The 17080-nt window shown below is 34.5% G+C and overlaps 1 protein-coding gene and 1 long non-coding RNA gene across 3 annotated transcripts; one reads left to right on the top strand and one right to left on the bottom strand.

Annotated features, from left to right (window-relative positions):
- Positions 1–6525: 6525 nt before the first annotated feature.
- LOC137724921 (uncharacterized) lies at positions 6526–11979 on the bottom strand. 2 transcript variants are annotated; one of them, XR_015957432.1, is made up of 4 exons: positions 11584–11979; positions 11154–11401; positions 10140–10470; positions 6526–6946 (listed from the first exon to the last, which is right to left on the bottom strand). It is a non-coding gene; the product is annotated as an uncharacterized LOC137724921 (long non-coding RNA). The 2 variants fall into 2 exon arrangements; XR_015957431.1 differs by having other exon boundaries at positions 11154–11969.
- Positions 11980–15695: 3716 nt separating this feature from the next.
- On the top strand, positions 15696–16320 carry LOC137731525 (protein RALF-like 33). Its single transcript, XM_068470650.2, has one exon. The coding sequence runs from the start codon at positions 15762–15764 to the stop codon at positions 16143–16145; it is 384 nt and encodes a 127-aa protein (XP_068326751.1). The 5' UTR covers positions 15696–15761; the 3' UTR covers positions 16146–16320.
- The last annotated feature ends 760 nt before the right edge of the window (positions 16321–17080 follow it).

The raw sequence follows: 17080 nt of genomic DNA, 5'->3' as shown, positions 1-17080 counted from the left end.
GTAAAACCTATATACTTCGCAGAAAATAATCATATATACGTATGTATAAATATGCCAATCATGCTCAAGGGTATGCCCATCATGCTCAACAATGTGCCATGTCAAAGCCTCATAATGATATGCAAGTGCTCAGGTATAAATCACATCAATAGCATAACATCTGGCAGCCGGAGTCACCTAACGTGACCTGTACGGCTGCATATAGAGCTCAAATCTCAAACTCAATAACTGAACCTGCCCACGAGTCGGAACCACCTAAAGTGGTCTGTACGACAGGCCTGGGTGTAATACATATATACGCTCTAGTGCTACAATCACATGAAGACTGTGCGAATAATCGCGGATCACCTACGAGTCGGAACCACCTAAAGTGGTCTGTACGACAGGACTGTGCACCTAACTTGGATCCAAGCTGAGCGTGTGGTGCGGGAGGTGAACATCACGTGAAGGACTGTGCCCTACTCTGGGCAGGAGCACTAACACCGGGGGTGCAGGTTATGAGCTCTCTAAGCCTCTCAAACTACTGCTGAAAGTAAATATGAATACCACTTACCTGGCACTTACCTGTGCGTCCACAGCACCCAATATGTATATGTATATGTATGCCACTACTAATGCATGCAATGATGCATAAACGATAATAATAACATGCATGGCATAAAACAAATAACCATTTTTACTCAATTTCTGGGAAAATAATTGTATATAGGTATATACAGAAAACAAAAGCCCACTCACTGATATGTGGAAGGGTCGTAGCCCCCTGCCTCGAGTGACCACGCTAGTCCTCGGGATAGGTATCACCTATATGCGAAACAACTATAAAAACGTCAATTTAAAAACACATAACCAACTTCTCGTAATAACTTCTCATACATTGCTCAAATTGGACAAATGAATATACCAACGTGCTCTACACAACCTCAGGATCACAACCATATTTTTAGAAAAATTTTCCTCCGCCGCACGCGGCCACACGCGCCGGCCACGCGCAGGCACGTGCGGCGCACACGGACGGCGTCAACTGACGCCGTGAGGAATATTCCGTTATTTCTAATGGATTCCGTCAACGGCGTCAGGAATATTCCGTCAGATTTGACGGAATATTCCGTCACCTTCTCCGTTCAATCTCCGGTGCCGTCGCCGGCGCCGGAAAACTGGAAAACCTGTAAACCGTGTTTTCTCGTTCGTTTCTCAACCGTTTTTCACGTTTCTTGCACCAAATTAAAGCTTAGGACTAGTAGAACACATCCATACAAGTTTTAAGGGCTAAAACTCACGCGATCTTACCTGTTCAAACTAACCAAAACCGGCCAACTTCGAACAGGACGATCCCGACGTCCAATTTCGTCCAACGAAGCACTCCGAGGCTCCTTGGGACCTCACTAAGACACCTATGAGCTTCAAAAATCCAAAAACATGCTAGATTAAGGTTTGCATGAACAGTACACAAAACTGCCATTGTCGAATCGACGTGAAAACGTTAGAGTTCTTACCTGAAAATGGTATGATCGTGCTCCTCTCAACCTCACGAGTTCGATAGTGACCTTAGTTTCCTCGATCGGTTAAGGTTTGAGGGGTTTGGTGTTTGTCCGTACGTATTAAGGTGAACGGGAATGGAGAGGGAGATGAGAGACAGAGACAGAGAAAGGGCAGAGAGAGACAGTGAGTGTGCAGGTGTGTGTGTGGCCCAACACATGCCACAACACACAAGACAACCAATAATGTCAAAGAAACGAACTAGGGGTAAAGTTGACAATTCACACATGCGTTTCGATATTTCCGGGACGGGATGTCACATCTATAGAATTTACATTAAGAATAGAGAAAATAATATTCAATAAACAATTGATTGAATCACATTATTGCTAACCCATTGTGAGGCTAAGCCTATGCCCTCCCCCTTAGTGTAGATAATATCGTTTATTTAAAAATAAAAATAAAAAACAATCATTTGACAATTAATTTAATCACATTAATATCCGTGTGCGAAAGACTTTTTTTATAAAGAAAATAATATTTAATAAACAACTTATTGAATCACATTATTGTTAACTCATTATGAGGCTAAGCCCACCAAATTTCCTTAAGTGTAGATAATATCATTTGTTAAAAAAAAAAAAAAAATCATTTGACAACTTATTTAATCCCATTATTATCCGCATTTGAAGGACCATATAACCGGCATTACATGCCTTTTAAGAAGTTTTAAACACAACATTCATGATTTTTCTTATTTTTTATTATATTTTTCTTTCTCCTTCACGTGGGCACCATCGACTTTCACTTATCCTTCCATTTTTTTATTTTTTTCTCTCTTCCCACTTATATATATATATATTATATTTTATAATGATCAAATTACCAAATTACCCATGCATTATTTGATATATTATATTGGGCTTCTTTTGGATTTTTTTTGGTTGAAGGGCAATTTTGTCATATTGTTTTTTGTCGAAGCCGTGACCCCAAAGTGGGGCTATGACTTTATATATTATATATTATAGATATAATGCATAATCAATTGATGTAGAATTTAAAATTCGTAAAACTTAAAGTTGGGTCATGCATTATGGTGAAAGTTCATGCAATTAAGACTGAAAAAATATCGAGATAAAAACCATTGTTTTAGAAAAACCTGGATTGCGTGATGAATATTGTGAACGGGTTTGTAGGAGTTCTTTCTTCGGGTTTCAGCCCTCCATCTTCTAAACTTGTATCACGTTTAACACAAGAAAAATAAATTGAATCAATAAAAATATATGAATCCAATAAAATCAAAATTTAATCAATTAAAATAATTGAAACGTAATACTCGCTTGAGTCAAGACGAATAAATTCTCTTTAGCACAACGTGAAGAGCGTGCTGATAACGTATTGTGACCTATCTTTAACTGAGGGGTGGGGCATAGAGAGAGAGAGAGTGGAGAATAGGCTTAAGGAATTGTGTGTTAATTCCTCAGTCCTTATGCCTTTATTTATAGTAATAAAGAGGAGAGAAACTTATTCTCCAAGTAATACAAAGTCTATTGGGAAAGATCTTCTAGATTCCAAAATATTCATATTTTATCTCTACTTAGAATTTACACAATCATAATATTGATAAGAACATATGTCACAACAATTATTTGTGATAAAAAAAATAAAAAGCCAGATTTCAGAAAACGCGTAATGGGTTGTAAAGGGTATTTGCGGGATGTGACTCTTGGAAGGCAATAATGGGGTGTGTGAGCTTGCAGTGTATAAATGTCTTGCTATGGTGCAAACAAGAATATATTGCAACATGATTGGATTTTTGCACAAAGCAAATGAAACTGTGATGCAAAGCTTTATTTTCGGCTGTGGTTTTTTTAGTGGGATATTTTAAAAGTGTTTTTAAAATACTAAAAGCGTTTTTAGAGAAAATATTTATGAGTTTTTAAAGCATTTAAATGCTTGCTGGTTTCTTGCAGAACGAACTTGAAATGCTTTTTCAAGATTCACTTGTACTTTTACTGAAAGTTAATTACAAAAAATATTTTCACAATAAACGCTTTTAGTTATTTTAAAATCAGTTTCCAAATTTTCATTGTTAAGATTTGTCTTTAGATTTGTTGAGAGTTTTGCAACATGGTTATAGATTTTTTTTTAGTGGATATATTCAGAGATATTTCCAAATAAGGTCAGATAATTAGCAACAATAATTCCCACCTGGAGGAGGTATTTTGTGGGCAAGTTGACACATAGTGCTATTAATATTGTATGAGAAATTTTATTTGGACCTATATAACATCTTTCTACACCTAATTTAAACTTTAAATGTGAATTGTTTTTTTCCCTATTGCATAATTATCATCAAGTACAAATGTAATTAACAATAAAATTAATATTTATCAATAAACCCACTCCAAAAAATAAACCCTGCCATCGTACAATGTTTATTCTAACTTCATTTCAGCTCATTCTTTCATGCAGTTTGGCTTCCTCCTGCCAATTTGGTTTCCTCGAAGGTTTATGCATATAGTACTTGCCTCATCTCTGTCATGCATTTTTTTGCAAATATTATAATTCCACGTTTCTCTCATCCTTTCATGCAGTTTTGGCAAATATTATTTTCTTCCTCCTGTTTTCTCCTTTTTACTAGATATATATATATATATATATATATATATATATATGTGGAGAAGTATACAGAGGAGTAGCAACGTTTTCTCTTTTTTTACTAGATATATATGGAGAAGTATACAGAGGGGTAGCAATGACATTGAGTAGGTGAGGATGGAGGCTGAAGGATTTTTACCCTTTTAACCTAATATTCTTTCAAATTCGACAGGAAAAAAAAAAGGCCCTAATATTATTTCTTGATATATTTTTAATTAATTTGAACTTTGTTTTTAACTTTTTTGCCATTGCTGCATATCTAGTCTTCTCAACAAACACAATAGGCCATACAATCTGGAGGGGAAACTAAAAAAGAAATTATTATTAGTATATGGAAGATTCATAAACAAGAAGAAACTTCACCAAATTATTCAACTTGTCCATAGAAGTCGAACTCCAAAAAGCTTTCATAATTCCCATAAAGAAACTTCACCAAATTATTCAATTTGAGATTTTCTTTTATAAATGGGATTAAAGATAAATTTACATTTTAACTTGGCTTTGTGAGGTTAGTTTAGGTAGTAAATTTGGATTTAAAGAGATATTAAGTATTTAATTAAAAATAAGATGAGTGTAGATAGTAAGTTGGGTGTAAAAAGAAGTTATATGGGTTCAAATAAAATTTTTCGTATTGTATTTTTGACAAGTAGTATATGTCATGTCGATTAACGATGTCATCAAAACTAGCCAAATTATGTGTTAAAATATGTTCTCTGTACTAAAGTGTAATTTGGAATGATAAATTTGACAACTATATTTCTACTTGTAGCATGTTTACTCAGTAGGAACAAAAAAAAGTAATAAGTTGTAAAATTTAGAAATAAATTAAGAAAAGAAGTCTAATCAACTAGTACTTCATAGGTGATCTGATTCATGAATTTCATGTATTGGATTATGATTTTTAAGCAAAAAAAATCCACATTTTTTTTTCCTAATTCTATGTGTAGTAAACCCAAGAACAGCCAGTACTTAATGATTTCAAAACCCATATCATAGAAAACAAAGCTCAAGAATCATAATAATTTCAATTCTCATTACCTATAAGGGACATGTTTAGTTTTTTTTATATGATAAATTACACTAAATTTATCTGAATTACGAGGATAATAATTCAAATTTGAGTGCATAAAAAGAAATACATTACTCTAGCCAACTTAATTAAGCTTACAACTTTGTAAGTAACATGTTATTGACATATAATGTTTTAGTTGGCCTAGCCCACGTATCACATTCAAATTACATGTGTGGTATTTTGTTATGTTATTATAATTTTTCGAATTAATAATTTAATTTCGCTGATAATACTCTTTTAAAATTCTTAATCTGAAAATAATTTATTATCTTCGTATTAATTTGTTTTGGTTAACAAAAGTTTAAAGGGAGAGGAGTCTACCTCATTTTTGAGTCACATACCACAAATCTTTTTGAAATTTGTATGTTAATTTTTTGTTAGCAAAGGATAAAATAGTCCACATAAAATTCATTTAAACTATTTCACCAAAACGAAAAGAATTCATTTAAACTACAAAAACACATAATTTTGATTTAAATTCAGAGAAATAAGGACACAACTCTAATTAATTTTGATAAGACATTTTAAAATAAGTAACTTTTGTCCTTACTTTGCTTTTTCATTTTTCTCACTTGTCTAATGTCGACCAATGTCTCCATCTGATGATCCACTTTTGCCAAGTTAATAGATCATCAGATGTCATAGCAAATGACTGAGAGATGGCTTTCAAAATTCCCCAATCAACCTTTTGCGTTTTTCAGTGGACTTGACTTGGGTCAAAACCCTAACGTGAAGCCACGTTTCAACCCAAAAGAAAAGTTGAATACAAAGAAAATAAGAGCCGACACAAACTTTTTGACCGTAAACACGAGTTGAGGCAGGCTAATTAAAACAATGTGCTACGTCTTGATATTCAGAATATTCATTCTTGTAATTTAAAATAATTTATATAATTTCTATGATCTTATCACTTGTCAATGAAAGCGAAAGTTTTAAGCACCCAAATGAAAAACAATGTGTAGTCCAAATTTTGTTCATTTCCAATGATTTTGTAAGTTTATCCAAAATGTAGGAAGATTGTAAAACTTGAAGCGAAGCTTTACAAGCATTTCCTGATGTGGACTGTGGACCACATAAGTACAACTCCTAGTACACGCCACAGGCATGGCATTGGCGATTTCCAGCTGCCCGATAAGTGTTTCGACTCGCAATCGAAACTTGAAACCAGGAAATCCAAATGAGGATGGTGACGCTTTCGACTTGTTCGTACGAAACAAACTGCTCTCCTTGTCTATGCCTATGGAGTGTCGATGGAGGGTCTCTTTCCGTATATACTAATTAAACGACAATACAAACAAATAACAAACACTTGCTTCGCTTTTAGCAGAATTGTTTAAAACCCCCGAAAGATTTATAGGTTTACAAGAACAGTATGACAAAAGTTACATAAATTTTAGATAATGATCCAGATCTTTGTATTACACAAAGAGGACCCGAGTCACCCGATACTGTAGAAGACCTTTGTCGATCCTTTCTTTGTCCGTATTTGAGTAACCAGTACAAGTAGTAAAATACCTCACTTGAATAAGAGTAGACCAACGTATTCTTGCGTTAAACCCTCATTTCATGCTCCTAAATTTGAGAAAATTTCGGGACGTCAACCAATTCATAAGAACATCGAAGCAAATGGATTCCTACCATAATACTCTTGTTCTCGGATATATCAGAAACATGGGTAGCACCACACGGGCAGCCAATACTGTCCCGTAGCTTCACAATGCGAGGAGTGCTGTCCTGCAAGAGACCAGAGATGCAAAAAAGTAGGTGCAGTTCATAGTTAGTATTGGACTATTTTAAGCACTAAAATATTAAGGGTCCGATATGAGAATGAATTTTGAACAGGTACAGAATAACCTTTGCAATATAATCGGGAAGGCAATCACCACACAGCTTACACGCTTCTTCAAATGGTACAAGGAGGTTAGTTGGTTTTGTAGCCTTTTCAGCTCGAGTTAATAAGTCCATAGAGGTGTTCTACGTCTAATACCCTAAAACCTTTGTGGTTTGGGAGTCATTGACCTAAAGCTCGTTAGCTCGTTACATGGGTTGGATCGAAAACTTAAGGAAACTGACATTGCACGACCACTACTATTACTAGAAAAATAAAATTAAAAAAAATTGGAAAAAAAAAAATATATATATATATGTATATATATATATATCAAATTAGTATGTGTGAAGTCTTAAATAAGGAGGATGAAAGGTAAGGATTTTAGTCGAGTCTTCCTAACTATATTGGTTCACTTTGTACCAAGCGAAGTTCATGAATTCTTTTCTAATTGTTTCTAAATGGCTTAGACTTTATAGTGGGATTGGTTGGAACTTTTGGAAAGATGTTTTAGTTTTTAACATTTTCTATGGATTGCAACTTGAAGATGAAAATTTTGTCTTAGTTGAGTTTTAATAAAGTTTTTAAATATCATTGTTTTTGAGTTTTGTTTTGCTTGAGGACAAGCAAAAAGCTAAGTTTGGAGGTATTTGATGAGTCCATATTATACTATATATTTTACCCTAATCTTAGTATTAATTTATTGGTTATTTTGTGAGATTTTGATACTTTGTTATACATTTTCAATGTAGGACATTCAATTTCTCTATCAAGAATTTGGCACCGTTGCCCAGCTCCAGGTCCTATCTTCAAACCCAGGTGTGTCCATTCCCTTTATTTTCTAGTCAATTACTACAAAATAAATGGTCATTTGCGAGGGTCAAATGTCATCGGAAAAGGCATTTTGTCATCGCAAATACTTATTTACGATAGGAAAAAGCCCTCGCTGCGCGTTTCAAATTGATCCATTGGAAATACTTTTTTTTTTTACCAGCCGTCGAAAATGATTCATTTACGATGCTTGTGGCTTGTCGTTACTGGTTATCTTTTAGTCGAAATTGATTTTTCAAAATGACAAAATTATTTTATTTTCGACATGTCTGTGTGGTCGCAAATACTTGTATGGTCGTCAAATATACTTTCCAAACGACGACATCTATTTTTTTGCAATGATTTTCTTATGACCAAAACATTATGTCGAAAAATGATTTTCCAACAGTAAAATGTTGTTTACAAGAGCGCACAATCGTCGCAATTACGATTATCGACAGTTAACAATTGTCAAAAATATGCACAAAAACATATTTGTGAGGTCGAGAGTCGTTGGAATTATACATTTCCGTTGATCCTACTTTGTCAGCAAAAATAAAAGGATACAAATATTTTTTTTTTTTAAATTTAATAATATTTTCAATGCCAATTTTTATTGAAAGAATTGTTTTATATTAATAATCATATATTCAAGGGTAAATTACATTGTGCATCCTCAGGTTTAGGTGCTATTGCAACTTCATACAACATTTTTAAAACATTTCAATCTCATAAATTATTTATTATTTCATTTCAATGTCATATATTCGTCAAAATTTTTGTTAATGTTTCTATTATCTGCCTACGTGGACTCCGTAGGCTCCACTATATATGTGCAACGTGTATAAAAGTACCCAAAAAAAAAAAATCAGTTTAGAAAAATGTGGTTAAAATAATTTTATTTTAAAACTATAAAAAAAAAATGCAGAACTTCATCTTCATCATAGACACTCTTCACTGCCGAATCCCAGATCAACAACCAAAACCATTCTACAACTTGCCCAATACATTCAGAACCTAGAAATCGTCGCGACTTAGTACCACCGAGTTGTTCTTCAACGGAGATCTGACCCAAAAAGCTCTGAACCCACCTGAAAAAGCAACTGCCCAAGCCAAGGCAAAAGGGTTTTGTTTGTTGGGCTTTAGAAATTTGGATTTAGGGTGGGGAAAGATGGTAGAAAACCAGACGGCAGCCGTGCGAGGGGGGGTGATGGTGGTTTGGACGGGGAATGTTTTTGGATATTTTATTAGGTTTTGTTTTTATTTAATTTTATTTTGGTTTGGTTTTATTAAACACTTAAATATTACTTATTTATTTATTTACATGGCAAAATTGACTTCTATATCAGCAAAAAAAAGGGACCCACAGTTGCCACACCATCACTTTAACGGTCAAACTAACAGTTTGACTAACAGATGTATGAATTTGTAACTAAAATACAAGAAGATGTATGTGATTGAAATGTTTTAAAGATAATGTATGAGGTTGCAATTGCACCCAAACCTGAAGAAGTAAAATGTAATTTACCCTATATTCAAATACATACAAAAAAAAAATCAACGTAAATTTTTTATAAGTCCTTGTTACAATCCTATGATATGTCTTATAACGCTAGTTTTTCATATCCACTATAACCAACTGTCAAGGAGTTCGAATGCAGTGCTACGAACATTGATCCACAATTATTATCTTTATTTTGCAAAAAAAAAAAAAAAAAGATAACTTATATCAAGCACAATATAATTGTCAATTGGTAAGAAACCCAAACAATGAAAATTTGAAAATAAACATAAGCTCTAATGAAGAGCCTTGCATAATTTTAGCTCAAGGTGTGAGCATAGCAACCACCAATCTATACCATAAATAATGCAAATGAGTAGTTGAAGTGAAAATTAAACACACCTCCAATACATTCTTCAATTTTTCTCGTACCACCCTAAGATCAGAGGATGCTCATAAATCCAAAGACTCTAAAAAAATATAAGGAAAGTAAAACTATATGCACAGTTTAACAATTCTGATGTTTCACAGTTTCAAGATTATAAGGACAACTATATCACATAAACTAAACCATAATCACAAGTTCACAGAGAAGTTAAAATGAACCACACACATGCTGAGATCCAAAACCAGCCACAAAGCTAGCACAGTACATACTTTAAATATTCTAATACTATAACCCACACACTACATTACATATTCCAACATCCACGCAATCCAATTCAAACCAATCCGTAAATCCACCAAAAATCAAACCAAGAAATTGAATCGAGAAATTTGTTTATTACCTTCTGTGAGCATTGGCAGGGAAAAGCTTGACGATCTCATCAGTGGATATGTTGAGAAGAGCATCCAAATCGACGCGCCTGTACTCACTAGTGTTGTACTCTGAGCTTCCACCCTTCCCTATCAGACTACCAACCTTATCAACATGACATAGCAACTTGAATACCACCTCTTCTTCCATAGCCATCCTATTACCGCTTCTAATATTTTCAGCCCCGAGACTAGAAGAATAATTCCTTGAGTGATAATCTGGTGCATTAAAGCTAAGCCCAAAGCCTGGATGAGCAATAGGGTCAACTTGTGCAGGTATACCAGTTCTGTGACTCGATCCCCCTGAAATTTTGGTAGCACCAGAGTTAGCTACATCTACCTAAGGGTTATCTTGAAGACAACCTGAAGCAAACAGAAGTGCTTTCTTCATAGCTGAAAAGTCTCATGTTATTTGCATATGAAACAAACAAGAATATAGCCCTGGGTAATGCATTAGCTCAACAAAACCAAAACATGTTATTTGCATCCCCACAGTAAGTGAAGCATGCTTCCCTCGTAGTGTTAACAATCATTGTCCTGTTTGTATTTATTAACCTTTTTCTCTGCCCTTGGGCAGGTTTTGAGTTAAAGTCTTACCATCTTTGCCTGGATGAAAACGTCTAGTAATGGAAATCATCTCTCTGTAGTTTTACCGAAAATTCATAATGTGGTCTTCCTCATTTATGCATATTTTTAATAAGATATGAAGAGCACTCACTGACATTTAGGTCTAAGCATGATTACCTAGTACATCATTGTATTCAGAAGAACTTCGGTGGGACTTACACATCACACCAAGTCATTATGCAGACATGACGAGTCTAATCACTCAAAGAAATTCATTTCTTAATATAAAGATACTAAACCAATAACTTTGAAATAAGCTACCTAAAAAGCACACAATTACAAAGTAACAACATTTCTATCATCTCCAATGCAAGTAAACGAAAGCAATCTAAACCGAAAAAAAAAAAAGCATTCTTTACCTGAATCAACTCATCTGCAGGGGATGCACACGACGGAATCTGGTCTATGGGCAAAATCCTAAAGTAGGCTCCACTCTCCTGCCTAATTTTCTCCACAATCTTGCCCCCTCTCCTAAGCACACATCCAACTTGGCTGCTCGCCACCAGCACAACCTACAACACACCGAGCCACCTCCGCCACTATTACCCTTTTTTACTTCACCAGCATGGTCTAACGCCACCTTCCTGAAAACCCTTTCCAGGGCTTGCTAGGCAATAGACAGACAAATCAATGGAGTGAGCAGGGGAGGTGAGAAAGAGGGCGAAACCAAGGTTGAATTTATAAGGTTTTCAACGAAATTGGGGAAATTTGCTCCAAAAACAAAGTTTTTGATGGCAATTTGAAGAGACAAATACATATCAATCTAGAAAAGTTAGAACTAAAGTTTACCCAGATTATACGTTGCGGAGTGCGGATGTGCATGTGGATGGCTGTTAGAGGCAAGTACCTGCAAATTCAAATCCAAATTTATAAAGAAAAATGATAAAAATATGAAAAACATTCAACCTTAGAACATTGGCCGAAAAACGGTGGTCTTGTGAGTCTGGGAGATGAGGATTAGGTGTGGATTTGAGTTTTGTTGGAATGGATCTCTTGGGTTCTTGAATTTTCGGTGGTGGACAGCAAGTGACATGGAGGGGAGGCCATGGATTGCGACAAAGCGATGGAGAGAGAGAAGCTACAAGAAATTTTGAGAAACGAAGGGTGGAGGCTAGGGTTTTGCTTCTTAAAGAGGAAAGGCAAAGAAGTAGTGAGAGAGAAATGAAAATGAGGAGAGAGCACTAAAAGGCATTCTCTTTGAAAATATAGTTTAGTTTTTGGGCACCATGCCAAAAACACTTTTATGATTTAATTGCTAGATTAAATTCAACAGTAAGGACTAAGGATTTAATCTCACATATATAAGATTAAATCTTATAGTTGTTATTGTAGTTAAGATTTTAATAGTTTTTTAATTAATGTAGAAGTACAAAAAAAATATGCAAATGCTCGTAATATCAACCTCAACAACTTTTGTGAAGAGATCAATTTCGAAATTTGTTACGATAATCTCATAAACCATAGATTAAAATTTAAATGTTGTTGTAGAAGTACAAAAATGTATAATATATATATATATATATATATATAATTTCTAATATCAAGCTCAACCCTATAAGAGTATGATGAATGAATTCAGTCTTCAATTTAAAATATTTGCACTAGTGGATACAAAATATTTTGTTCTACTTAATGAAAGTATAAAATAAACTCAAAATATTTGTTGAATGTATCATTTTGAAGGAATACACATTCTACAAAATTAGTTTCAACGATCTAACCGTTAAACTCGTTTGTATATGCTCCAAGATCGCATACGTAAAAAATCACAAAAAACAGACATTCGGATATTAGGTAACGAGACGAAACCTTTCGATGATTATAAACGAAAACTCACGATTTAATGGTTATTTTGACTCCGATTTTGATGATTTTTTACAAATACACTCCTCAACCCTATAAGAGTACAATGAATGAATTCAATATTTAATTAAAAATATTTGCACTAGTGGATACCACAAAATATTATGTTCTACTTAATGGAAGTATAAAATAAACTCCAAGTGTTTGTTGAATCTATCGTTTTGAAGGAATACACATTCTACAAAACTAGTTTCAACGATCCAAATGTCAAACTTGTTTGTATATGCTCCAATATCACATACGTAAGAAATCGCAAAAAACGGACATTTAGATATTAGATAATGGGACGAAACCTTTCAACGGTTATAAACGAAAACTCACGATTTAACAGTTATTTTAACTCTGATTTTGATGATTTTTTACAAATACACTCCTCAACCCTATAAGAGTATGATGAACGAATTCGATCTTCAATTAAAAATATTTGCACTAGTGGATACCACAAAATATTATGTTCTACTTAATGGAAGTATAAAATAAAGTCCAACTGTTTGTTGAAAGAAATTTGTCAGAAAAAATATGATTACTTCCGACAACAACTAATCACCCTCGAAAATATAAAAGCATTACCAAGAGGACTTTTTTTTTCCCTCAAAAATATAAAAACATTACCGAGAGGACTTTTTTTCCCTCGAAAATACTAAATCAATTTCGTCAACATGAGTAAACCTTCGGAAATAACCATTATATTTCTAATAAGAACTTTACTCGTCGTTAATGCAACTGGAGTCAATTCTTCCCGCCAAACAAAAGTGCATTTCCAACGAAATTTGAGCCTTTTTCTGTGGGCATTATGTGTGTTGGTAATAAAAATTTGTTTCATGGCATGTTTCCGACAACCCATATTTTATGGTCGCAAAATGTGCTTTTTCAGACGGTTTTTTGGGGCCCTCGAGAAATCTTCATCAGTAATGACTACTTTTTTTGTAGTATAAGGTGGTTGTTTATTTTTATTTTGATGTTTTAGTTTATTTTTGCTTTTCTTCTATTTTCCACACCTTGACAACAATGTGTGATTTAAGTTTAGGGTGGTAAAAATCTCAATCACCTCTCTTCAACATCTAGAATTTAGAATCCTTTTCATTTGGTCCCATCCTTCACAGCTCATATATTTGCCACGACCATTCACATATTTGGAAAAAGACACAATGCCTTGAGCATCTCAAATTGTTCCTCATAAAGAAGTTTTAATCCATGGTCATCCAACTCCAATATATTGAAACCGAGAGACACTTCCCTCTATTATTCTATTTGAGATGATTTTTCAAATACGTATATAAAATCAAACCTTTCATGTATATGGATTTGACAATTCAGTTCAACTATAAATATATACTCTTAATGTATTGTCTATACAGACATTAGTCAGATGTCTATCTTGTTAGACTATAAATTGATCGATCGATATGCAATAATACAAATTACCAATCAAGTGGTTATACAAGTCTGACAAGAGAGCATCAAATCATTCAATATCGTTGAAAATGGAATATAAGTGTCACCAAGTGAATTGATACCCAAATTCAAAATATTCCACTTAAAGGTATATGAGGTAGCCAGGGTCGGCCCTGAGGGTGTGCAAGTGGTGCCACCGCACAGGGCTCCCAAATTGGAAGGGCCTCCGATTTTTTTTTTTTCTTTTTTCAAAACCAACGATATTATTTACTCGAAATGTCTTTTATGAGCTCTATGTTAGTTTAGCATGAGACCTGGTAGTACCCACCAAGTCCTCGATAAAATGCATGTTCAGCATATATAGACAAGGCTCGAAACGTGATACTTGATGGGCCTCGACATCATTGTTCAACATATGTTGGCAAGGCTCGACAACATAGCTCGACAAAAGTCGATAGGGACACCAAATTCTTGACAAAATGTCTCAATGACAAAACTTCGCAATAATAAACTAAACTTGATCAGTCTTAAAAAAAAGTTTTGAGTTTTTACACTATGACCTACATCCAAAGCAAAATCTGGACATAGCTTTAGTCTGACGGGCAAAACCTCAAAATCTGCCTTGTTTTGAAACAAAAAAAAATGGTGTGTGTGTATTTAAGCCAATTTCATCATTTTGTTGTTAAATGTCAATTTGACATTTCAAATGACCAAATTAACTAAATTCGGTATACAATGACCAATATAGATTTCGATTTCAATCCAAAACATAGTGATCAAAATTTTTTTAACTCTTCATGTAAATTTCTTATAAGCATGGTAAGCATGGAATTTACCATGGATCATTAGTTATTCATTACCTTATATTTAAGCTTGGTACGTAGTTTTTGCCATTTAAGACTTGTGCTGGAGATTTCTGAACTTATCAAATTTTGATTTACAAGTTGAGAGATGATAAAGAGATTCGCTCAAAAATATAACTATTCATGGATTCTCTGTCAGGTTATGTTTTTGACATAGTATTTTATAATATTAATATAGAAATTGAAGTTAAACTATAAGGTAACAAAGAGTTTATAAAGAGTTTCATTTTAAAAGAATCTCTTAGTATTTCTCAAACATGTTGGTTGGCTTCAGTCTTTTGATTTGAATATTTGAATATTTGAATTCGATATCATGACAACCTCCATTCTTTCTTTCAGTTATTGCAGCAAATCAATCTAATCACTTGACAGATTTTATATATTCTCCAACAACCCAAACTCATCTTTTAACACACGAAATATGTTGTCATTTCATCGTCTGACATATGACGTTTTCAACATATTTCTTCACGTATTTTTTAACGTCGAAGCATGTATCTTCGTCCCTTTGAACACTCCATTCATTACGATGCTGTTGTTAATTAAAAAGGAATATAAATGCGTCTACCAACCCAAATTAAGAAGAATATAAATGGCAGTTTTATTAATTTCCCAAATTAAATGTACAAATATAGTCAAAAGAAGCGTGATTAGCGGGCGGCCATAAAGTCATTGACATTCTTGCAAAGACGGTCAGTAGAGTGGCATCTCCCCGTAATTACTCCCAAACCCAGTGGCATTTGCTCTCCAACGGTCACTAGGTTTATAAACCCCCAAGCCACTCAGCAAAACCACTGCCTCTCAGAAACTTGATATTTTAGACAAAAACCGAAAGAAAAAAAAAAAATGGGAAGCTCAAGCTCAAGAACTCCATCACTCTTTGCCTGCATCTTCATCTGCGCAATCATGGCCGCCCATTTGGTAGTGATTGCTTCGGCTTCGGCCGTTGATTTCAGCGGCGGCCACCAGCTGGGTGAGCTGAGCTGGGGTTCGGCGCGATCGGCGGCGGGGGGACTGATAGCTGACGAGGACGAGGATGCGGAGATGCAGATGGACTCGGAGATCAACCGGCGCATCTTAGCCACGAGGAGGTACATTAGCTACGGTGCGCTGAGGAGGAACACTGTCCCCTGCTCGCGACGTGGCGCGTCCTACTACAACTGCCGACCTGGGGCTCAGGCAAATCCCTATCGTCGCGGCTGTAGCTCCATTACTCGCTGCAGGCGCTAATTTCAATTTTTATTTTTTATAATTTAATTTCCACCTTCTTTTTTTTGTTATTATTTTTAAAAAATTATATAATTAATGGGTCTAGTTGGTGATTGTGTGTTAAATACCTGAAGAGATTATTGTTATATTGTAATGTTAAAATACCAATTTACCACTCTTGTTTACTTATTTATTTGTGCATTGTTGGTCATCCATTTTTATATTTTAATTGGTACCCAGATGATTATTTGTGATGAAAATTAGAGAAAATAATTATATTATTTGTGATAAAAATTCGGATTCGAGTAAACGCGTAATGGGTTGTAAAGGGCATTTGCGGGATGTGACTTTTTGGAAGGCAATAATGCGGTGTGTGATCTGTATCTTGCAGTGTACAACTGTCCTGTTACAGTCCAAACAAGAATCTAACAACATGATTGGATTTTTTTTCATAAAGCAAATGAGACTTTGATGCAAAACTTTAATTTCGGCTGTTGTTTTTTTCGTGACGTATTTTCTGAGTGTCACGTGTCAAATAATAATGTACGTATGATTATATACAATTGGTGATACGAGATACAGTAGATTTCTCTTTACACCGGCCAGAGTCAATTATGTTGGTAAAGGCATGCTTGTGGTTAATTCTTAATCCAAGTTTGATTTATGCTGACAGCAATTTTCATTTATGCACGATCTATAAATTGATACGTAAAATTAGGTATCATGCGTATGTCTTTTTGCCTTGAGATTGTGTGTATGTTCTGACGTTGGTGGTGAGAATAGCCAAATCTTGCCCTAAACTTATTTTTGTCAGAAAAAAAAGGGAAATGATGGGAAATTACCAAATTTGGGAGGATGTTAATTAGAAGGTAGGTACTTTATTTGTTGGGAAAATGTTAGTACGAAGGGTCATGCGACCTTCACCAAAATGAATTTATTTTTCATACCAGACAATT

The sequence above is a fragment of the Pyrus communis genome, chromosome 16 (genome assembly GCF_041283825.1).
Source record: "Pyrus communis isolate YQ-2024b chromosome 16, ASM4128382v1, whole genome shotgun sequence".
NCBI classification, from domain to species: domain Eukaryota; kingdom Viridiplantae; phylum Streptophyta; class Magnoliopsida; order Rosales; family Rosaceae; genus Pyrus; species Pyrus communis.
The sequence above is the reverse complement of the archived record's forward strand: the minus strand, read 5'-3'. Positions and strand labels throughout refer to the sequence as shown.